Genomic DNA, 23,733 nt, shown 5'->3' on the forward strand with positions numbered 1-23,733 from the left:
TTCATAACGCCAGTTTCCTTTTTTTGTTTCCACCTCTGAAATCCTCCCGCGTGAGATCCTGAGAGTTTGAAAGAGAATCATCTACTCACTACAGAAACACAGAGTCAGCAGACGAATACAAAAACAGTCCAGGGTCGATCATGATCCCCCGATGGATGCTGCAGGGTCGTCTGCTGAGCTCCTCTTTGTCGTGGTGTGGCTCACGGCGGCAGACCGGGTGGTCTGACGGGTTTCAAAGAGTCCTAAATGTCTGTTCCCCCCTGCTGGGAGGTGGTCCTTTGATCAGAGCTCGGAGCTCTGAGGAGGTTTAGAGGCCGACAGTTTGTCCTGAAGCCTCTTCGGCTCAGCATCAGTTTGGGGTTTATAACTGCGAGGCCTCCGGGGGTCTTGAGTTCCTGCTGCTGAGTCCTGGTTCATCGAGTCTGCAGAGGAAAGATACGACGTTAAAGAGAGTCAAAATGTGTTTATATAAAACACTTGGTCACAAAGTGCTTCACAGGCACAGAACAATAAAAACTAAATATATATGCAGAAATAATCAGCAACTATAAAAGTGCAGCGATAAAATCACATGCCGGCCAGTACATGATCATTTGTAGCTGCAGTGCATAACCAAAACTACAGGGGGCAGTATCACTCCCACTGTTTACATTCTGCATGGTAACAGAGAGGAAGAAAACATGAACTATGGCGGAACCCACAGAAGATGAGGCTCCAAAAACCCGACCCACAAAGTCAGAGGATTGGAAAGTTTTATCAAGAACGAAGAAGAAAAACAAGTTTACTACAAACTATGGGAGGTACATCTCTCATTCAACGACAGGTTAGGATTAGGGTTAGGGTTAGGGTTAGGGTTAGGGTTAGGGTTAGGGTTAGGGTTAGGGTCAGGGTTAGGGTTACGATTAGGGTTAGGGTTAGGGTTACGATTAGGGTTAGGGTTAGGGTTACGATTAGGATTAGGGTTACGATTAGGGTTAGGGTTAGGGTTACGATTAGGGTTAGGGTTAGGGTTAGGGTTAGGGTTACGATTAGGGTTAGGGTTAGGGTTACGATTAGGGTTAGGGTTAGGGTTACGATTAGGGTCAGGGTTAGGGTTACGATTAGGGTTAGGGTTAGGGTTACGATTAGGGTTAGGGTTAGGGTTACGATTAGGATTAGGGTTACGATTAGGGTTAGGGTTAGGGTTACGATTAGGGTTAGGGTTAGGGTTACGATTAGGGTCAGGGTTAGGGTTACGATTAGGGTCAGGGTTAGGGTTACGATTAGGGTTAGGGTTAGGGTTACGATTAGGGTTAGGGTTAGGGTTACGATTAGGGTTAGGGTTAGGGTTACGATTAGGGTTAGGGTTACGATTAGGATTAGGGTTAGGGTTACGATTAGGATTAGGGTTAGGGTTAGGGTTAGGGTTACGATTAGGGTTAGGGTTACGATTAGGATTAGGGTTAGGGTTAGGGTTACGATTAGGGTTAGGGTTACGATTAGGGTTAGGGTTAGGGTTACGATTAGGGTTAGGGTTAGGGTTACGATTAGGGTTAGGGTTAGGGTTACGATTAGGGTTAGGGTTAGGGTTACGATTAGGGTCAGGGTTAGGGTTACGATTAGGGTTAGGGTTAGGGTTACGATTAGGATTAGGGTTACGATTAGGGTTAGGGTTAGGGTTACGATTAGGGTTACGATTAGGGTTAGGGTTAGGGTTACGATTAGGGTCAGGGTTAGGGTTACGATTAGGGTTAGGGTTAGGGTTACGATTAGGGTTAGGGTTAGGGTTACGATTAGGGTCAGGGTTAGGGTTACGATTAGGGTTAGGGTTAGGGTTACGATTAGGGTTAGGGTTAGGGTTACGATTAGGGTTAGGGTTAGGGTTACGATTAGGGTTAGGGTTAGGGTTACGATTAGGGTTAGGGTTACGATTAGGATTAGGGTTAGGGTTAGGGTTAGGGTTACGATTAGGGTTAGGGTTACGATTAGGATTAGGGTTAGGGTTAGGGTTAGGGTTACGATTAGGGTTAGGGTTACGATTAGGGTTAGGGTTAGGGTTACGATTAGGGTTAGGGTTAGGGTTACGATTAGGGTTAGGGTTAGGGTTAGGGTTAGGGTTACGATTAGGGTTAGGGTTAGGGTTACGATTAGGGTTAGGGTTACGATTAGGGTTAGGGTTAGGGTTACGATTAGGGTTAGGGTTACGATTAGGGTTAGGGTTACGATTAGGGTTAGGGTTAGGGTTACGATTAGGGTTAGGGTTACGATTAGGGTTTGGGTTAGGGTTAGGGTTACGATTAGGATTAGGGTTAGGGTTAGGGTTACGATTAGGGTTAGGGTTACGATTAGGGTTTGGGTTAGGGTTAGGGTTACGATTAGGATTAGGGTTAGGGTTAGGGTTAGGGTTAGAGTTAGGGTTAGGGTTACGATTAGGGTTAGGGTTACGATTAGGGTTAGTGTTAGGGTTAGGGTTACGATTAGGGTTAGGGTTAGGGTTAGGGTTACGATTAGGGTTAGGGTTACGATTAGGGTTAGGGTTAGGGTTAGGATTAGGGTTAGGGTTACGATTAGGGTTAGGGTTACGATTAGGGTTAGGGTTAGGGTTAGGGTTACGATTAGGGTTAGGGTTAGGGTTACGATTAGGGTTAGGGTTACAATTAGGGTTAGGGTTACGATTAGAGTTAGGGTTAGGGTTACGATTAGGGTTAGGGTTAGGGTTAGGGTTACGATTAGGGTTAGGGTTACAATTAGGGTTAGGGTTACGATTAGAGTTAGGGTTAGGGTTAGGGTTAGGGTTAGGGTTAGGGTTACGATTAGGGTTAGGGTTAGGGTTACGATTAGGGTTAGGGTTACAATTAGGGTTAGGGTTACGATTAGAGTTAGGGTTAGGGTTACGATTAGGGTTAGGGTTACAATTAGGGTTAGGGTTACGATTAGGGTTAGGGTTAGGGTTAGGGTTACGATTAGGGTTAGGGTTAGGGTTAGGGTTAGGGTTACGATTAGGGTTAGGGTTACGATTAGGGTTAGGGTTAGGATTAGGGTTAGGGTTAGGGTTACGATTAGGGTTAGGGTTAGGGTTAGGGTTAGGGTTCGGATTACGATTAGGGTTAGGGTTAGGGTTAGGGTTAGGGTTACGATTAGGGTTAGGGTTAGGATTAGGGTTAGGGTTAGGGTTAGGATTAGGGTTAGGGTTAGGGTTAGGGTTAGGATTAGGGTTAGGGTTAGGTTTAGGGTTAGGGTTAGGGTTACGATTAGGGTTAGGGTTAGGGTTAGGGTTAGGATTAGGGTTAGGGTTAGGTTTAGGGTTAGGGTTAGGGTTACGATTAGGGTTAGGGTTAGGGTTAGGGTTACGATAAGGGTTAGGGTTAGGGTTAGGGTTAGGGTTACGATTAGGGTTAGGGTTAGGGTTAGGGTTACGATTGGGGTTAGGGTTACGATTAGGGTTAGGGTTACGATTAGGGTTAGGGTTAGGGTTAGGGTTACGATTAGGGTTAGGATTAGGGTTAGGGTTACGATTAGGGTTAGGGTTAGGGTTACGATTAGGGTTACGATTAGGGTTAGGGTTAGGGTTAGGGTTACGATTAGGGTTAGGGTTACGATTAGGGTTAGGGTTAGGGTTACGATTAGGGTTAGGGTTACGATTAGGGTTAGGGTTACGATTAGGGTTAGGGTTAGGGTTACGATTAGGGTTAGGGTTAGGGTTACGATTAGGGTTAGGGTTAGGGTTAGGATAAGGGTTAGGGTTACGATTAGGGTTACGATTAGGGTTAGGGTTAGGGTTAGGGTTAGGGTTAGGATAAGGGTTAGGGTTACGATTAGGGTTACGATTAGGGTTAGGATTAGGGTTAGGATAAGGGTTAGGGTTACGATTAGGGTTACGATTAGGGTTAGGATTAGGGTTAGGGTTACGATTAGGGTTACGATTAGGGTTAGGGTTAGGGTTAGGGTTACGATTAGGGTTAGGGTTACGATTAGGGTTAGGGTTAGGGTTACGATTAGGGTTAGGGTTACGATTAGGGTTAGGGTTAGGGTTACGATTAGGGTTAGGGTTAGGGATAGGATTAGGGTTAGGGTTAGGGTTAGGGTTACGATTAGGGTTAGGGTTACGATTAGGGTTAGGGTTACGATTAGGGTTAGGGTTAGGGTTAGGGTTACGATTAGGGTTAGGGTTACGATTAGGGTTAGGGTTACGATTAGGGTTAGGGTTAGGGTTACGATTAGGGTTAGGGTTAGGGTTACGATTAGGGTTAGGGTTACGATTAGGGTTAGGGTTACGATTAGGGTTAGGGTTAGGATTAGGGTTAGGGTTAGGGTTACGATTAGGGTTAGGGTTACGATTAGGGTTAGGGTTACGATTAGGGTTAGGGTTAGGATTAGGGTTAGGGTTAGGGTTACGATTAGGGCTAGGGTTACGATTAGGGTTACGATTAGGGTTAGGGTTACGATTAGGGTTAGGGTTACGATTAGGGTTAGGGTTAGGGTTACGATTAGGGTTAGGGTTACGATTAGGGTTAGGGTTACGATTAGGGTTTGGGTTAGGGTTAGGGTTACGATTAGGGTTAGGGTTAGGGTTACGATTAGGGTTAGGGTTACGATTAGGGTTAGGGTTAGGGTTACGATTAGGGTTAGGGTTAGGGTTACGATTAGGGTTAGGGTTACGATTAGGGTTAGGGTTACGATTAGGGTTAGGGTTAGGGTTAGGGTTAGGGTTACGATTAGGGTTAGGGTTACGATTAGGGTTAGGGTTAGGGTTAGGGTTAGGGTTACGATTAGGGTTAGGGTTAGGGTTAGGGTTACGATTAGGGTTAGGGTTACGATTAGGGTTAGGGTTAGGGTTAGGGTTACGATTAGGGTTAGGGTTACGATTAGGGTTTGGGTTAGGGTTACAATTAGGGTTAGGGTTACGATTAGGGTTACGATTAGGGTTAGGGTTAGGGTTAGGGTTACGATTAGGATTAGGGTTAGGGTTAGGGTTACGATTAGGGTTAGGGTTAGGGTTAGGGTTACGATTAGGGTTAGGGTTACGATTAGGGTTAGAGTTAGGGTTAGGGTTACGATTAGGGTTAGGGTTACGATTAGGGTTAGTGTTAGGGTTAGGGTTACGATTAGGGTTAGGGTTAGGGTTAGGGTTACGATTAGGGTTAGGGTTACGATTAGGGTTAGGGTTACGATTAGGGTTAGGGTTACGATTAGGGTTAGGGTTAGGGTTAGGGTTAGGGTTACGATTAGGGTTAGGGTTACGATTAGGGTTAGGGTTAGGGTTAGGGTTAGGGTTAGGGTTAGGGTTACGATTAGGGTTAGGGTTACGATTAGGGTTAGGGTTAGGGTTAGGGTTAGGGTTAGGGTTAGGGTTACGATTAGGGTTTGGGTTAGGGTTACAATTAGGGTTAGGGTTACGATTAGGGTTACGATTAGGGTTAGGGTTAGGGTTAGGGTTACGATTAGGATTAGGGTTAGGGTTAGGGTTACGATTAGGGTTAGGGTTAGGGTTAGGGTTACGATTAGGGTTAGGGTTACGATTAGGGTTAGAGTTAGGGTTAGGGTTACGATTAGGGTTAGGGTTACGATTAGGGTTAGTGTTAGGGTTAGGGTTACGATTAGGGTTAGGGTTAGGGTTACGATTAGGGTTAGGGTTACGATTAGGGTTAGGGTTACGATTAGGGTTAGGGTTAGGGTTAGGGTTAGGGTTACGATTAGAGTTAGGGTTAGGGTTACGATTAGGATTAGGGTTAGGGTTAGGGTTAGGGTTACGATTAGGGTTAGGGTTAGGGTTACGATTAGGGTTAGGGTTAGGATTAGGGTTAGGGTTAGGGTTACGATTAGGGTTAGGGTTAGGGTTAGGGTTAGGGTTACGATTAGGGTTAGGGTTAGGGTTAGGGTTAGGGGTTAGGGTTAGGGTTAGGGTTAGGGTTAGGGTTACGATTAGGGTTAGGGTTACGATTAGGGTTAGGGTTACGATTAGGGTTAGGGTTAGGGTTAGGGTTAGGGTTAGGGTTACGATTAGGATTAGGGTTACGATTAGGGTTAGGGTTAGGGTTACGATTAGGGTTAGGGTTAGGGTTAGGGTTAGGGTTAGGGTTAGGGTTAGGGTTACGATTAGGGTTAGGGTTACGATTAGGGTTAGGGTTAGGGTTAGGGTTACGATTAGGGTTAGGGTTACGATTAGGGTTACGATTAGGGTTAGGGTTAGGGTTACGATTAGGGTTAGGGTTAGGGTTAGGGTTAGGGGTTAGGGTTAGGGTTAGGGTTAGGGTTAGGGTTACGATTAGGGTTAGGGTTACGATTAGGGTTAGGGTTAGGGTTAGGGTTACGATTAGGGTTAGGGTTACGATTAGGGTTAGGGTTAGGGTTAGGGTTACGATTAGGGTTAGGGTTACGATTAGGGTTACGATTAGGATTAGGGTTACGATTAGGGTTAGGGTTAGGGTTACGATTAGGGTTAGGGTTACGATTAGGATTAGGGTTACGATTAGGGTTAGGGTTAGGGTTACGATTAGGGTTAGGGTTAGGGTTAGGGTTAGGGGTTAGGGTTAGGGTTAGGGTTAGGGTTAGGGTTAGGGTTAGGGTTAGGGTTAGGGTTAGGGTTACGATTATGTAACGTACGTTTATCTTTAGGATTACCGTAGTTGTTGCGTGCTAAGCGGAAGCTAGCGTAGCTTGTCTGTACTTGTCTCTTTTGTGTTCCTGTTAATGCTAGCGTTCACTCTGAGATGTATAAATACGTCTAATTTGTCTGTTTTGAAGCAGATTATTAATTTAATAAGATATTTACACAGTAAGAAATCAGTGATAATTAGTTTAACTTATGCACTGTTATAAAACATGATATATATATTGCCTTAAAATAGTAAAGTCAGTTAGAGTTGGTAATCTGGTGGGTGTATTTTGGATTAACTGTAAGCGGTGTAGAGGTAATTGACTCAGGCAGGTGTAAAGGGGATTGTAATAATCTAAAAGGGAGAAAATGAATGACATGATGAATTGATTATTGGATGTTTCTGGAGCTTTGATCAGAATTAATTGCAGTAAATAGTTGTTCCTATAATTAGTGTCGTGTAACCTGATGTTTCCTGCTCATCATCAGGAAGATAAAGCCTTCCTTCTGTCTCAGATGAAACAATACCTCCCCCTCCTTTCTGCCTCGTAGTTTGTTTTAAAAAAGAAGAGGCAGCCATGTTTTAATTTACAGCAGAAGGGGAGATTCTCCTTGTTAAGACCCCAAAAAGGACCACAGAGGAAGGGACTACCCGCACTGAGGGGAGGCGAGGACTTGGGACAGATCCTGCTGATTTCAGCTCCAGTAACACTCGGTCCTCCTGCATCCTTTGGGGGGTTCAATTAGTCACAGTTCAGCTCCGTGTCTGTGAAAACACACAACAGCTCTAAACTCATTTGGTTCCGGACAGGCAGGACGGATTACCGCTCCCAAATTTGTCCAAATAAAACCATGAGAGGACGAGGACTGTGTGCACAGGTGTTTGAGATTAAACCTGGAAACACACTGCGGGCTTCTCTCTGCATCTTCTGATAACTCTATCATCGGATCCAGCTCTGATTTATACACCCCGGCTCTGCTGAGTGTGCATGATCCTCTGTTCCCCCCCAGCATTAATACATGATTGCACATGTGGGACTCACGCAGAACAACCTCGCTCCTGGCAACGACAACCCTCTTACCTTTTGTAGTATTCTCAGGCGGCGTCCAATGCGATGTTTGGTCTTAACTGGCCAGGCCTGGGAGGGAGAAGCTGTCTTTGTATCTATAAAAAAAGACAAATGAAGCAGGTGTGAAAGAGAAAATGCTGCTGCAGCAACTCTGCACATGCACCGAGGCAAGACTGGAACCGGAGGGAGGAATCTGTTGGGTCTTTGTGTGGAGTAGAGATTCAGAGAGGAGATATCAAACGGGACAAAGACACAGACCCGAGCAGGAGCAGAAGACAGGACATGCTTTTTATACTAAAGTCAAGAGTGTTTGTTGTGTTTTGGAGGCTGAAACACCGTCGAACATTCAGTAGAGTGAGAAAGAAACTGTGAAAGTGACCTCCTGGATGAGATCCTTAACTCCTGAAGTGAAGGTACTTTAAGTGTGGCAGAGCAGCCAGCAGCCGAGGTCATTTCAATGTTTGCAAAGTGGGCCAGATATTCCCAAAATGACACCGCCTTAAGGCTCAACTCGTTTGTAAAGTCGGATGAAAGTCCCCAGAAATAAGGAGACTTGGAGAGACCGCTAAGACGTGATGTGAGAGTGTTTCCACACGACACTCCGGCTGTAAGGTCGTCTCCATTCTCCCTGTTAAAACATCTGATCTCTTCAGTCAGAGAGGGAAGTGTGTGTCCTTCTAAACAGCATCTGGTTAGAAAATTAGTCCTAACTGACAGGAGCAGAGTGTGGCGGTGCAGCCAACACAGCAGCTCCTGAGGTCATTCTGATTTATGGTAGTGGATGAGTTATTTCCAGAATGAAACCGGTCCAAAAGCCTAAACTGTCAGAGCCAGAGCAAGATAAGAGTCCTTACAGTTTGACCTCTTCAGTTTCCATCTGAGAGAATTGGACACACATTTCAGAATCAGAGCAGACGGAGCGGACACAAGCAGAGTGACAGAGCAGCCAAGAGTTCATCTGAAGGTTCAGTCAGGATCACTCCAGGGTTCATTTCGATTAACAAAATGATGGCGATAAATGTTCGTCAACGACTCATTTCTTCATGATGAAAACGAGACTATGAAGAGTTAAAGTTCATCACTGATAATAAAAACTCTGACGAACGTATGTTTAGATTTTGTTGACGTGATGAAAACTTTAGTGTTGGACTGTCGGACATGTTGAATCCATGTTTCCCCCTGTGCTGTGCGTCTTTAAAGATGGCGTGATGACTTCCTGTGACAGGCTGAGTTCTTATCTGAGGGGCTCAGTGTTAGCTTGGTCTCTACCTGCAGCAGGTGTGCTTTATGAACCAGCTCTCCTCACCTCCATGCATCTGTCTCATCCTCATTGAGGAGTTTTACCCCCCGGTGTGCGTTAGTGACAAAGACACAACCGGGGGGACGTCTGTTTAACATTTGATGTTTGACGTTGTTGCCGTGGTTACCGTCTACAGCTTGATTTAATCCAGTTTGGTGAAACATCAGACACATTTAGGAAGTTTGGATCAACTCCTCGTCATCAAAGATGCAGATGCATTTCAGAGTGCCGTGAACTGACTGTCTGTCCAGTGCCTCTGTCACTGCAGGTGCATTCAGGGACCGTCGTAAATGTGCAATACAGTCCTTTCATGGTGTTTTACTGTGAGTCAAGAGAATCTAAATACAGTCACAGTGGTCACAGAGAGAATGTTTTCTTTTAACATTTTAGCAGGGCCAGGCTGAATTATTTCACTTCAGATATTACACAAAGTGTTAAAGGAGTGTTGATGATTTGAACTCTTGGTATAACCCTGATACTGATATCTGATCCACTACATGAATTATTTAAAGACTGAAGATGTTTCTGCAAAAATCAAAGACTAACATGTTTTGAGTTTCTGTAGACTAAAACTATAAAGGGCTGAAAAGACTAACATGTGACTAAAACTAACATTTTCATCTAAAGACTAAGACTAAAATAGCTGCCAAAATTAACACTGGACCACTCTCATCTGAAAGATTTGATTATTTGCATGCAATAAGTTAAATCTGGCGGTTCCCTGCCCTTCCATGTGCTTATGTGGAAGGGCAAAGCCTGAAGTGGGGAGAGCACACCTGACTGAATAGAGTCCTGACTGAAAGTTTTATGATCTCAAAGTATTTCCCAGGACTTTTAGCTTGAATGTTAAAAAAAAAACAAAACACCTAGGATTTTTTTTAAAAGTAGATTTCAGATATTTGTACGTCTGTGTTGTTGAACATCAGATCTCCTCACAGCGAGGGAAGATGAAAGTGTGACCTGCTCATGTTTAGTTCTAAAACCCCAGAGAGGAGCAGATAGTGATGTAGCTGACTATGATTAGGACTGGATCAGGCTTGGACCAGCTCTTAGTTAGTCCATCTTTAGGTGCACTCAGATTTTGGTTTCAGAAGTGTTCTGGTGTTGGTTTTTAGTTTGAGCAGCTTTGTTCTGCTGGCTTCACGAGGCGGGACGCACCAGCTGTCATGGAGTCCAGGAGGCCATCAGCAGTCATAAAACACAGATTAAGGTTTATCTAATGTCCCTCAGAAGATGATGATGTCGTTTCTCAACTCCCCTCCCATTCTTACTTTTTTAATTTGCTAATTGGACGCTAAATTATGACAAAAAACAGAAGAGGGAGTCTCGGGTGGAAGTCCTAATCGCTGAGGCTGCAGGACTGAGCCCCGGATGAGTCGGCCATCGCTCCCAGAGGATCATCAGATCCCAGTCAGAGGGTGCTGAGACTGTTTGTCACATCAAAACAGTCACTGCATAGAGAACTGTTTGAATCTAGTGTTGCACTTCACAAGCTTAACGCTTCCAAACATGTGAACACACACACACACACACACACACACACACACACACACACACACACACACACACACATGCACGCACGGCTGACTCATGGCAAACTTGGAAATCTGTGGGTTGCACAAACACCCGGGCGAGGATCCAGCCTTAACAAAGCTTGGCAGGTAAGCCGGTGAGTGTGTCGCTGCGGGACAACAAACGTGACCCCGGGTACCAGGGGCACACGGAGAGCAGGGTGCAAGGCGGCACCTAAAGGAGTTCTCTGTGAGAGTGTTTCCTTTGATTAACGCGCCTTTATTTCACTCCAGAATGATTAAGCGGCCTCTCCCGGCGGCACCTTGTGTTGTCACGCAGCCAAGTGAGATTAAAGTGGGCGCGCAGCTCCTCCGTGTTATCCTCCGGGGTTCTGTTTAACTTCAGCTGCTGTTTTTATGGAAGCAGGACCAAACAGTGTTCAGAGTTAATGACAGACGGCAAATCCAAGATGGTTACAATCGTGGAGAATCCCACAATCCCTCAGACTGGACCGGACTGGACCGGAGAGCTGCTGGTACCTTCAGTTACATGGAGGAAACCAACTTTAGGACTGATCAAATCCTCCTCTCACACCACACACACGCAGGCGGAGACACTGAGTGCATGGACTAAATGTCAGTAAATGAAATGTCTGATGTTGCTTCAGGTGATTTGGAGTCATCATCATGCAGAGTGCACTCTTCTTTGCAGACGCTGATATGAAAGCTCAGAGCGACATTTAATAATACTTTTTATTCCCCGGCTCTCTTACTGATCCTCCTGCTGTGTAAGATGCTTGATCCTGATTGGTCCAAACTCCTTGACGACGGTTATTAACTTTCACTAACATGAGCAGCACCAGAGACAAACTGATCAGCTGGAGTGGATCACTTCCTCACGGCCTGGATTCTGGACTACCTCAGCGATCGTCCGCAGTATGTGAGGGCCCAGAGGTGTCAGTCTGACACCATCGTCCTCAGCACGGGGGCCCCCCAGGGAACGGTTCTGGCTCCGTTCCTGTTCACCCTCTACACTGCAGACTTCACCCACAACACAGCGAGCTGCTACCTGCAAAAGTTCTCTGATGACTCCGCCATTGTTGGCAGAATCACTAATGGGGACGACAGGGAGTACAGAGAGCTGACGCAGGATTTTGCAGTCTGGTTCCAGAGAAACCACCTCCAGCTCAACACAGGAAAGACCAAAGAGCTGGTGGTGGATTTCAGAAGACTCAAGCCCCCTCCTCCCAAAACCAGTGAACATCCAGGGAACGGACATTGAGATTGTGAAACCTTATAAGTACCTGAGTGTTCACCTGAACAACAAACTGGACTGGTCAGACAACTCAAATGCACTCTACAAGAAGGGACAAAGCAGACTCTTTCTGCTCAGGAGACTCAGGTCTTTTGGTGTGCAGGGGGCTCTTCTGAAGTCCTTCTTTGACTCTGTGGTGGCATCAGCCATCTTCTTTGGAGTGGTCTGCTGGGGAAGCATCATCTCTGCTGCTGACAGGAAGAAGGAGAACAGACTGGTGAAGAAGGCCAGCTCTGTCCTGGGCTGCCCACTGGACCCTGTGGAGGTGGTGGCTGACAGGAGGATGTTAGCAAAGCTATCTGATGGACAACACGTCACCCCCCCTCCAGGAGACCATAACAACACTAAGGAGCTGGTTCAGTGACAGACTTCTTCACCCGCGGTGTCTCACGGAGAGATACTGCAGGTCTGTTCTTCCTGCAGTGGTCAGACTCTATAACCAACAATATATATATATATATATATGTGTGTGTGTGTGTGTGTGTGTGTGTGTGTGTAAGATATTATTTTTTACCTCTTTAATTTTGATTTTAATTGCTAATAACTTTTTAATAATTGATATTTTATCGGCTCTTGTTTGCTTTCTATATTTATTTTGCACTTTGTCTCCTTTGTTACTGTGACACTTGAATTTCCCCGTTGTGGGACGAGTAAAGGAATCTCTTATCTTATCACACGTCATGTTAAATCAATCCATGGAAAAGAGTTCAGAAAAAAGGGTTCTCAATTGAGCGCCGGCTCCGAACCGGCCCTGAAACTGCCTCGGTCTAAAAGGGGGTATGACAGGACTCTAAAGTTCTCCCCTGCAGCTTCACGTCTCCTCTCTGTCCACAGGGCAGAGACAGAATCTCACAGATGGAATTCCTCCTGTGTGAGAGTTCAACAGGCTTTGTCATCAGAAGGAGAATGTGACCTGAAAGCCTCCCTGCAGAGGTTGAGATGAAGGGGAATGAATGTTTCAGTAGAGGAGATCTCGGCGGTGTTGGGTGTCAGGATCCGGGGCGCTGAAGTCTAACAGGGCTGAAATTAGATTTTTCTGGCAGCAGAAAGGCAGCGTCTCTGAGCCAGCGGTTAATAAAAGAAACACTCTCAAGCTGTTCAAAATCAACTTAGCATTGATTTACAGAGCCGAGAGCTGGAGAGGGGAGAGAGAGAGGATTCTGTCTGTGAGGAGCTGCAGCGCCTGAGAGACAACAACAGAGAGACAGAGACGCTGCACACATGTTCACAAACATGTTAGAGCTGGATCAGGCTTGGACCAGTTCCTAGTTATGCTGTTAAAGGCTTAGACTGACACACTGGGATCCTGTCTTTCCCTCTCTCTCCTCTCTCTGCCGTCTCGTCACTTTAACTCTTCCTGTCCCATTAAAGTTACTAACCATAGACCTTTCTGGAAGTCCCTGAGCTCCCTTGTCTCGTAGGTTCCTCTGATCTCTGCTGTAGATTCCTTTTGGTTCTGTTATTTCATCCTGTGCTTCTTTCTTTCTTTCCTTTTCTTTCTTCTCTTTTTCTTTTCTTTCTTTCTTTGCTTTCTTTCTTTCTTTCTTCTTTTCTTTCTTTCTTCCTTTCTTTCTTTTCCTTCTTTCTTCTTACTTTCTTCTCTTCTTCATTCCTTCATTCTTTCTTTGATCTCTCTTTCCTTCATTTCTTTCCTTCCTTCTCTTTCCTTCCTTCCTTCTTCCTCCTTTATTTCATCCCGTCTTTCTTTTTCTTCTTTATTTCATTCCTTCTTTCTTCCTTCTTTCTTCCTTCCTACCTTTCTTTCTTTCTTTCTTTCTTTCTTTCTTTCTTTCTTTCTTTCTTTCTTTGTTCTTTTCATGTTTCTTTATCCTTTATGTCTCCTTTTCTTATCCCATCATTCCTTCACCATTTATCCTCCTCTTTTTCTTTCTTCTGGTCTCCCTCTCTTCTCTCTTTTCTTAGACCTTTCTGGAGTCCCTGAGCTCCCTTGTCTCGTAGGTTCCTCTGGATCTCTGTTGCTGTGGACGTGGTCCAGACTCCAGCTGCTACAACTACTACTATCCGTCTCCCCACTATCATCTCTCTCTCTCTTCATCTCCCTCTATCCCTCTCTCCAACACGGTCTCAGCAGATGTGTGTCTAACATGAGTCTGGTCCTGCTGGAGGTTTCTGCCTGTTAAAGGAAGTTTGTCCTTGCCACTGTAACTTGCTAAATGCTGCAAAGTGCTCTGCTCATGGTGGATTAAGATGAGATCAGACTGAGTCCTGTCTGGAAGATGGGACTGGATCTGATCCTGGTCTTGATGTTGGGTCTTTGTTTATTATATAAATAAAGATTGATTGGTAAACAGTGAATTTGTACACAGTTCATCATCTATGTATATGTGGACTGATTTGAGCTCGGTCAGGGTGATGCCGACAGCTCATCTCTACAATCAGACACAAAACAAGAGCAGCTGCAAACCTTTAAGGGTGTTTATGTCTGAAAATCTTCAGAGCAGCATGCTTTGTGAATCGGACCCTGAGATTGGGCGGATAAATGAGGCAATGGTGCGAATTCTGGGTGCAGTCTTTGTTGAGGGATTTGTTATCCCAGCAGTTTAAATCAACAGTTTGTTTCTGTAACTCCAAACTGAAGTAAAGTTCTGACACTTTACATAAAGAGGAAGTCTGTAATAAATCAGCAGAGTAAAGTCATCATCACATCACCGCCTCGGCTCGACAGTCTCAGCTTTGGAGGTGACTCAGCTCCCCACGAGGTGGATTATTAAACAGACCCTGCAATAACTTTTAATTTAGTTAAAGTTTTATAATTTAATAGAATCTCCAGAGGACAGCCGGCTCAGTAATAATCAAGCTTTTGAGCAATACGAGCCTTTGATAGATGGTCCTACGTTTTAAACAGAGACTGTGGACATCTGATATTAAACTGAGGGTTCAAAACTTCTGCTTCATGTTCTAACTTCAGGTTTCTACAGACGCAGGAAGTGCTCATCAGTTCTCTTTAAAAGCATCAGTGTTTCCTACGGTGGTTGTGATATCACCCTTCAGTGTCTGAGAAGCCTCATGAAGCTTAAAGATGGCGGTCGCCTTGAGGGGGAAGCTGACTCAACTCTCACCTCGGGCCTGAAGCCGAGCAAAGCGCTGCAACATTTCCACCTGTCCGCCAATTTAGCCACGCCCCTTTTTATGCTAATTTTAAAATACATTTGAGTCTCTATTCCTTCACATGTTGAATTCTGCTGGCACAATGTGAGAATGGGCTCCAATGAAGTAGGCCTCAAGAGGTCACTCGAGGAACTGCAGCTCACATCATTTTACAACACAGGACATTGAGACTTAATCCCGCCTCTTTCCGTAACTCCTCCCTCGTCTGTTTCTGCTGTTTGGACGATACTTATCAGGGATCCAGCTTTCTGTGTCCCTGAGCTCCCTTGTCTCGTAGGTTCCTCTGGATCACTGCCGTAGATTCCTTTTTTGGGGTCTGTCATTCATCCTTTCTTTTTTCCTTTCTTTCTTTCTTTTATTCCTTTTTCCTCTCATTCCTTCTTTCCTGCAGTCATTTCTTTCTTTCTTTCCTTTTTTCCTTTCCTTCCTTTCTTTCTTTCTTCCTTCCTTCTTTCCTTCCTTCCTTCTTTCCTTCCTCTCCTTCCTTCCTTCCTTCTTTCTCTTCCTTCCTTCTTCCTTCCTTCCTTCTCCTTTCTTTCTTTCTTTCTTTCTTTCTTTCTTTCTTTCTTTCTTTCTTTCTTTCTTTCTTTCTTTTTTTCTTTCCTTCCTTCCTTCCTTCCTTCCTTCCTTCCTTCCTTCCTTCCTTCCTTCCTTCCTCCCTCCCTCCCGCCCTCCCTCCCTCCCTCCCTCCCTTCCTTCCTTCCTTCCTTCCTTCCTTCCTTCCTTCCTTCCTTCCTTCCTTCCTTCCTTCCTTCCTTCCTTTCTCTCTTTGTTCTTTTCATGTTTCTTCATCCTTTATGTCTCCTATTCTTATCCCGTCCTTTCCTTCACCATTTCTTCTCCTCTTTTTCTTTCTTCTGGTCTTCCTCTCTTCTCTCTTTTCTTAGACCTTTCTGGAGTCCCTGAGCTCCCTTGTCTCGTAGGTTCCTCTGGATCTCTGCTGCTGTGGACGTGGTCCAGACTCCAGCTGCTACAACTACTACTATCCGTCTCCCCACTATCATCTCTCTCTCTCTTCACCTCCCTCTATCCCTCTCTCCAACACGCTCTCAGCATCAGCACCAACCAACTCCACAAAACTGTTAAAACGAGGGATTAAAAAGGCTCATAGGTCTCTCTCTTTCTCTGATGACAACACTGACAAAAAGAGAAGAGAGGAGGGGCGGACTGTCCCTCAAATAATGGACTGAAAAGATGCCTTTAAGTGGGCACACCTGTCAGCTCAGCTGTGGTCTCTGTGTGGGAAACATTGTGCATGAAGGTAGCTTTAATGTCAGTCTTTCTTGCCTTTGAAGGACTGAACTAATCTCTACTTGCTGAAGGTGATCCTCCCTCCTGTGTTCCTGCAGCTGTGGGGTTAAAGCACCGTGTGTGTTATTTACCTGCACACCGCTCCATGTCCAGGCACGATGTGACACTCCCCTCCTCTGCAGTAGTCGGGCTGGATGGCGCACACGCTCTGACAGGGCAGGCCGTCCACCGACAGGAAGCCCGGCTGACACACGCACTGCGCCTCCTTTGTCCGGCGGTTCACCGTGCAGCGGGAGAACTCGTCGCAGGCCAGGAACTTACAGGGATCGGCCTGATCGGCTGCGAGGGCGAGAAGAAGAAGAAGAAGAAGAGTCGACATTAGTATTCATGGAGAGTGCGGCTGCGCCTCCCTCTATCCTGCCTCCTCTCGCCGGGAGGTGCTGAGGAGTGTTTGATTTTAATGAGATCCTCAGCTTCTGGTCTGCATTGAAATGTAAGATTTAGCCTCTGGCGTGGACGGCTTCCGAGACTAAACGTCAGATTCACTCCGGGGAAATTAACACGTTCGGGGGGTTCATGGATGAAATGCTGGCCGTGTGATGCCTGATGTGTGGTCAGAGTCGATCTGTGCAACTGTTACTCAAACATGTGTGTGTGTTTGAGAGTGTGTTTTCAGACCGACAGATCAGCAGAGGGAATCAGAAGATTTCATCTCTACTCTGAGAAACCTCTGAGCGAGCACGTCAACAGATCAGGAGGGAGAGACCTGCAGGTTACAGAGGAGCGTTCATGGTGTCTGACAGGAACAGTGTCTGCAGGTCAGACGTCTTTCTTCAGAATCAGTTTGATGAAGATCGTCTAGAGGAGAGCGAGACTCTTCAACGTTCATCCCAACTCTTCATTTAGAGTTTCAGGCCTTAAAGCAGTGTTCATTTTGGTGTCTATTTTAGATGTAGTCTTAGTCTTTAGATGAAAATGTTAGTTTTAGTCACATGTTAGTCTTTTCAGCCCTTTATAGTTTTAGTCGATGGAAACTGAAAACATGTTAGTCTTTGATTTTTGCTGAAACATCTTCACTCTTTAAATAATTCATGTAGTGGATCAGATATCAGTATCAGGGTTATACCAAGAGTTCAAATCTTCAACACTCCTTTAACACTTTAGCTTGTGTAATATCTGAAGTTTAATGATTCAGCCTGGCCCTGCTAAAATCTTAAAGGTGACATATCATGCAGAATGGACTTTTTAATGGTCCTCTCCCTGAAATCTGTGTCCCTGTCTACAAACCCCCTGAAAAGTCAAAGACTCCATTCTGTCCCTGTTCTGATTTCTCCACCTTTCTGTAAATGTGTGCTGAAACCAGCCGTTTCAGTTTTCAGTGTTTTTCATACGTCACAACGCCATCCGGTCTGTAACAGGAAGTCAGAGCTCGGAGCTTGTTCAGCCCATAGACTGTATAAAATACAACTCAACCCCTCCTCCGTTTTTCATTCCCTGCACACATGTGTGCTAACAAGGAGCTTAGGAGGGAGGCATGCTAGTTGTAGGCTGTCTTAATAAACACAAAGGTCGCTTTGACTCCCCACGTCTGCAGATTTGAAGATCTAGTGGATGATTTTTAGTTTGCATGGATAAGTGCTAGCGCTAGTTAGCATAGCCACATAGCTACATGTTGGTAGCTGTGTACCAAGACACACGTCGACATGCTGACAAATAAAACAACAAGAAACACTAAATCTGTGACCAATGGTTCAGAAAGGTCCTGCTGCAGGCGCCTCTCCGTCAGGATCAGATTCTGGATCAGATTCAGAGGGTTGAAGTAACGCGGGTCTGTGAGCAGCCGTGTATATTCAGCCAACATGTAAACATTAGATCAACGTGCCGGACAGCCGAGGAGGCCACACCCACTTCCTGAGGGGGCGTGGTCAGAGAGCTCATTCTCATTTAAAGGCACAGACACAGAAAACAGCCTGTTCTGAGCAGGGCTGAAAAAGAGGGGTTTACAGGCAGACCAGAATCTGATTTCAAAGTGTTTTTATGAGCAATAAACTTTAAAGACATGTTTTGGGGACCTCTTAGACCAATATATGTTGATGAACAAGAGCAGAATATGTCACCTTTAAAAGAAAACATTCTCTCTGTGACCACTGTGACTGTGTTTTCATTCTCTGAAGGCTAAAAGGTTCCTGTGCCTTCTTGTCATCTCGTGTCCAGTCTCATAATCTGTGGTATCGTATCGTACCTTATCATATCACGACTTATGGTATCGCGTCCTGACGTATCATGACATGTCGTGTTGGGTCATGTCGTCTCATGTGTAGACATGTCTTTCCTTCTTGTGTCATATCTTAATCTATGGTATCGTTTTGTACTGTATCACATTGTTTCTTATCATATCACGTCCTGACGTGACATGTGGTGACATGTTGTGGTTTTGTCTCGTGTTGTGTCATGTTGTATCATATCCTGTCCTGTCGTATCGTGACGTGTTGTTTTCCATGGTCTGGTATCATGTTGTATTGTATCTTATTGTATTCTGTCGTATTGTTGTGTGTTGTATTGTATCTTAGTTTTTTCTGTAGGGTTTAAAGTGTGTCTCTTTGTACAGTATTGTTTGATGTCGTCTCCTGTCTTTCGTCGGGTCATATCCTATCTTATCGTGCCGTCTTCTCTCTTCTATCATATCTTCATGTATTCTGTCCTAATGTGTCGTAATGTGTCGTAATGTGTCATATTTATCATCCTGTACGACATCTTCTTTTAGAGCACATATCTGGAGAACCTAAATATTAGACTCCTGAGATTCCTCTCTCAGATCTCTGTAAAGTGACGTCTCAGGTTCCAGAGTATATCTCTGATTTATCTGAGTGAGGACAGACTCCATGGTGAACGTCTAAGCTGCAGTTTTAAGGCGTATAAATCTTCCTTCCTGCTGTGGCATAATAAGAACTTTACATAATGAGAAAAAGCTCTGAATGCCTTTAAGGTCCCACATTCATGTTCCTGCAGCATCCCCGTGATCTATCTTCAGATCTCTTTTTATGTGCGTGATAAAACACAAACCAGCGTCTCATAATAAGTCCCATTGTTGTATCAGTGCTGCCTCTTTGTATGCATCTCATTCCTCACAGGCTCTGTGTTGTAATATTCTCTGCAGATGAGATGCAGGCGGAGAGAGCAGAGATCACAAACACATTCAAATAGACTCAGTAATTAGGTCTATATGTCAAATCCAGCGATACACAGCGGGATTGTATCGAGCGCTGTAGGGCCTGAATAATAGTGATGAAGATGAGAAGAGAAGTGCTGCTGGATGAGCTTCCTCCTCGCAGGCGGCTGATTGAGGATCAAGTTTAGTGCCATGAAGTCAGCCCACTGTGATTTAAAACACTCCGTACTGTAAAACCTCATCTCCCCGTGTTATAACACATCGTGTGATCCCCTGGTAGCCGCTCACATTTACATCAGCTGTGTTTACATTCATGAGGAAGGGTGTTCAATATTTATCATAAGTGCTCACGCATAGCAGAGTGCTCTTAATATTTAATATGAGTTCATGTCTCGTGGGTTTCAGTTCATCATAGGTCAGATTTTCAACCGCAGGAACTTTACCCCTGAACTACGTGCGTTTGGACCGGTGGACCCAGGATCTATGTTTACTTCAGGGGTAGATAATCTCCCCCCTATAAAGTCCCTGCTAGGGGGGTAGTACTTTTCAAAGGTCCCGGGACTTTCGGGGGGCGGGGCCTGCAATACTGAACGTGTCTGATTGGTAGATTAACCGCAGTGTTTTTATTCCTCCCTCCGTCCACAATAACATCACACACATCTGTGATTCACTTGATTTCTCTTTCTTTCATTAGTTTTTATTTGTTCTATCTTTTCAAAAGAAGAAGCTGTGATTCTCCGGGTCAACTTTTTTGCCAATTTTTTTTTTCATTTTGTTTTGCCAAAAAAAAAATTTCATTATTTTTTTTTTTTCTTCGAAATTTTAATTTTTCAAAAAAAAAAAAATTCAAAATTTTTTTTTCAAAAAATTTTTGGGGCAAAATTTTTTTTAGCAAATTTTTTTTTTTCAAAATTTTTTGGTCAATTTTCTTTTTCAAATTTTCTTTTATCAAAATTTCTTATTCCATTTTTTTTTTTTTCAAATTTCTCCTAAAACCATTCACAGTAATTTTTTTTTCCATCTGTGATTCTCTTGATTTCTCTTTCTTTCATTAGTTTTTATTTGTTCTATCTTTTTTGTATGTGTGTGTACTTTTCAAAAGAAGAAGCTGTGATTCTCTTGATTTAGCAGCTTGTAACAGTAGTCTTCTCTCAGCCCACCGTGAATGCGTCTCTCCTCCCGGTGTTCCGCTTTTAAAAGTGACCCTGTAAACTGGAGACCTTCAGCTGAACGTGTCAGTGTTTGTGGAGTTTACACAGCTGTTGAAACACAGAGGGAGTTCCTGGGAATGCAAACTAGTTTAGTTTTTATTAAGATTTCAAAATATCCTCATCAGATATTTAATGATGGTCTAAAGACGTTTATGAGGGATGCATCCGGCTGAGAGTCTCCAGTTAACAGGGTCGCCGTTTAAACCAGAACACCGGCCGATCTCTGCGATCACGGCTTTTTGAGTTGGTGCCACCCTGGTTTTATAACAACATCAAATAAGTAATAAAGACAAACACATGCTGCACATGTTCCACATAACACACAGACACTACATCCTGACTGTACCTGGTTCGATATCCAGAGAGTGCGTGTCGATCTGGATCTGCAGGTTTTTGGCGGCGGAGCAGAACTCCTCCAGGACGCAGTGGACCGCCTCAGTGATGTTGTACGGCACCTTCTTGGCGAACTTCATCTTGCTGTTCACGACCACGCTGCCCTTCCTGAAGTTCATGATCTCCAGATCCATGAAGCCCGTCAGGTTGGCCTGCAGGTACGGCAGCAGCTGGAGACGGACACAGAGGAGGACATCACGTTACAGACAGACTTTAAAGACGGGGAGCGTCCCTCTGAGGAGAGACGCTGATACACACGTCAACAGAGTGTTTGGTTTCATCTGTCAGAGTGCCTCATCTGTTATACATGAGGAACTGCAGAGCTCCATCACTCCATGGGAGACACCAGGCTGACTCTGTGCCGTGCTATTGTCAACAGCTGCAACCTTGAGACACAACATACACTGAAACAACAAAACCCCTAGAGGAGTGAATCTCCAGGGTTAAATCTGGAGCATAAACTCCACCTCACATGGACTATCAGACGTCTTAAAACCATCACCTGATCGCTCCCCTGCTGAGGAGCATGACAAAGAGCAGGAAGCTGCCCCCCCCCCACACACACACCCACACACACCACACACACACACCTGGAGTTCTTGATTTACGACCGATGCATTAATTTATTCTCTGGTTGTAAAGACGGCAGCAGATTTTAAGTCATATGAAACTCTGCAGGAGGAAAAGCTGCTTTGGAGGGAATAATCATCTTATTGGTTGAGTAAATCCTCAGTGAGCCAGATGTCAAACACAATCTTACTGCCAGTGTGGTGAAAGAGATGAAAGGCATGCTTTTAACGAGGCGACTACATCAAGGCTGCTCATTCAACAAGAAGTGTCATCCTTATTAAAGAAAACAAGGCGTTAAATCAGCCTTCATGTTTGTGACAGAGAAAACAAATCAATCTCAAAGGTACTCAATGTTTCTGTAACATCCTTAGTTATGGCTGCCAGATGTTCTGAACATAGTCATTGAGGAGCCGTCTACATTTAGGATACATCAGGTAATGTACCACACCAAGTTCCTGGGTGTGCACATCACTGAAGACCTCACCTGGACCACCAACACTGCATCACTGACCAAGAAGGCACATCAGCACCTCTACTTTCTCCACAAGCTGAGGAAAGCTAGAGACCCTGATCCCCATCATGTGCACACCTTCTACAGAGGCACCATCCAGAGCTTTCTCCACCAGCAGCATCACTGTGTGGTACAGGGCCTGCACTGCGTCCTGCAGGACGACCCTCCAGCAGAAGATTGTTGGTGCCTCTCTCCCCTCCCTCCATGACATTTACTCTCCCGCCTCACCCGAAAAGCCCCACGCATAGCGTCTCAGCCTCTTCAGCCTGTTCCCATCAGGAAGGAGACTACGCAGTCTCCGAACCAGAACCAGCAGACTGAGGGACAGTTTGATCCACCAGGCAGTCAGGATGCTGAACTCTCTCCCTGTTTTGCCCCCTCTTCCCATAGTGCCCCCTTCACAGACTTAACCCGGTCACTGACCCCAAGAATCCCATCAGAGAAAGAAACTCCTGAGAGGAGATGTGGATTAAATCTATCAGACGCTCCTCTGTCCCTGCTGAGGGAACACTTTTTGGTGCTCCGTTGGGTCGGTTGGTCACTTGGGCTGTAACTTGGTTGGTTTGTTGTTTTGTCTGAGAAATAAGTGAAGTTGGTTAAAGGCCCTGTGAGGAGTTTTGAACTGGCTGAGAAACAGACTGACAATGATCCTGATGCCTCTTTATGACCTTCAATAACAAACAAGACCATCAGAAACAACACTGACACCTTCTCTGTTGTCATTTTTAATGCCTGAAACCGCCCTGAGGGGGTCGGTTTCAGACCAGATGATGGACATCTTGCTTCAGAAACGGCCTTTATTTGACTGTTTTCATGGAAAATAATCTCATTCCCTGATAAAGTTGACTGTTAAAAGACAACAGGATGAGGTTTTTGTTGAAAACACTACTTTTGCATGCTTAGGACAAGAGATAAGAGGTATCACTTTGTCCACAAGGGGGCGCCAGAATCGATACAAAACAAAAGTTCCTCACAGCAGCTTTAAGTTTGCTAACATAGTTCGGATACTTGAAGTTAGTATATACAGTACAGATGGTTCAGTTAGCTCAGTTGATCAAGTAGGTTGAATTGGTTAAGTTATATCAGAAAGTTTTAATAGTTTAGTCAGGCGTTGAATCAGTAAGTCTGTAAGTTACTAAGTGTCTTGGTTGCTAAGATTGGTAGCTGTTAGTTTGAGTGTGGTTTTGTGACCTTTGTATTTAGTATCCAAGATGGTGTTCCACAAGGCAGCGCTCTGGGCCCGGTACTTAATGTGTTTGCTTTATATTTTGTCATATTTCACTTTATAATCCTGTTTATTTTAAAGAGATGTGGGCTGCATTACTCCTCAGAGACTCCCTGTACAACAGAGTGAGTAGCTTCATGACAATAATGATAAACATCAATCAGAAGCACCTCAAGGTTAAGAATAGGAGTCAATCCTAAGGAAGGGTGAACATTTTCCCTTTGAGCATCAGTCTTTAATATATCTTTTTTCTTTTCTTTGTTTATTTTTGTGTCTTTTTGTGAAAGACTTTGTAAAGATTATTATTATCATCATTATTAAGATTTAGTTTTTTCACGTGACGTTGACTTTGTTGATTTATGAGGATTCAGCCAGAAGTAAAAACCCAGAACCAGCTTCCCCCAAATGTTTAAAGCGAGACGAGGACATTTATTTTGGAGCCGCTGTTGGTGTGTCTTGAAATGATAAATACATTTATAAGTGGCAGCGACTGCCACTGATGAT

The 23,733-nt window shown here is 44.6% G+C and overlaps 1 protein-coding gene across 2 annotated transcripts; it reads right to left on the reverse strand.

Moving 5' to 3' along the window:
- Positions 1 to 21,189, reverse strand: LOC117809369 (interphotoreceptor matrix proteoglycan 1-like). 2 transcript variants are annotated; one of them, XR_004630451.1, is made up of 5 exons: positions 20,877 to 21,189; positions 16,282 to 16,489; positions 7,657 to 7,739; positions 7,227 to 7,340; positions 1 to 422 (listed from the first exon to the last, which is right to left on the reverse strand). XR_004630451.1 is itself a non-coding variant. In XM_034678927.1 (4 exons), exons 1-3 carry the CDS (start codon positions 21,055 to 21,057, stop codon positions 7,700 to 7,702), a joined length of 429 nt encoding a protein of 142 aa, XP_034534818.1. In that variant the 5' UTR covers positions 21,058 to 21,185; the 3' UTR covers positions 1 to 422; positions 7,657 to 7,699. The 2 variants fall into 2 exon arrangements, 1 of the variants encoding a protein (XP_034534818.1); XM_034678927.1 differs by lacking the exon at positions 7,227 to 7,340 and having other exon boundaries at positions 20,877 to 21,185.
- Between the last annotated feature and the right edge of the window lie 2,544 nt (positions 21,190 to 23,733).

This window comes from Notolabrus celidotus, unplaced genomic scaffold (genome assembly GCF_009762535.1).
Source record: "Notolabrus celidotus isolate fNotCel1 unplaced genomic scaffold, fNotCel1.pri scaffold_262_arrow_ctg1, whole genome shotgun sequence".
Classification (NCBI taxonomy): Eukaryota; Metazoa; Chordata; class Actinopteri; order Labriformes; family Labridae; genus Notolabrus; species Notolabrus celidotus.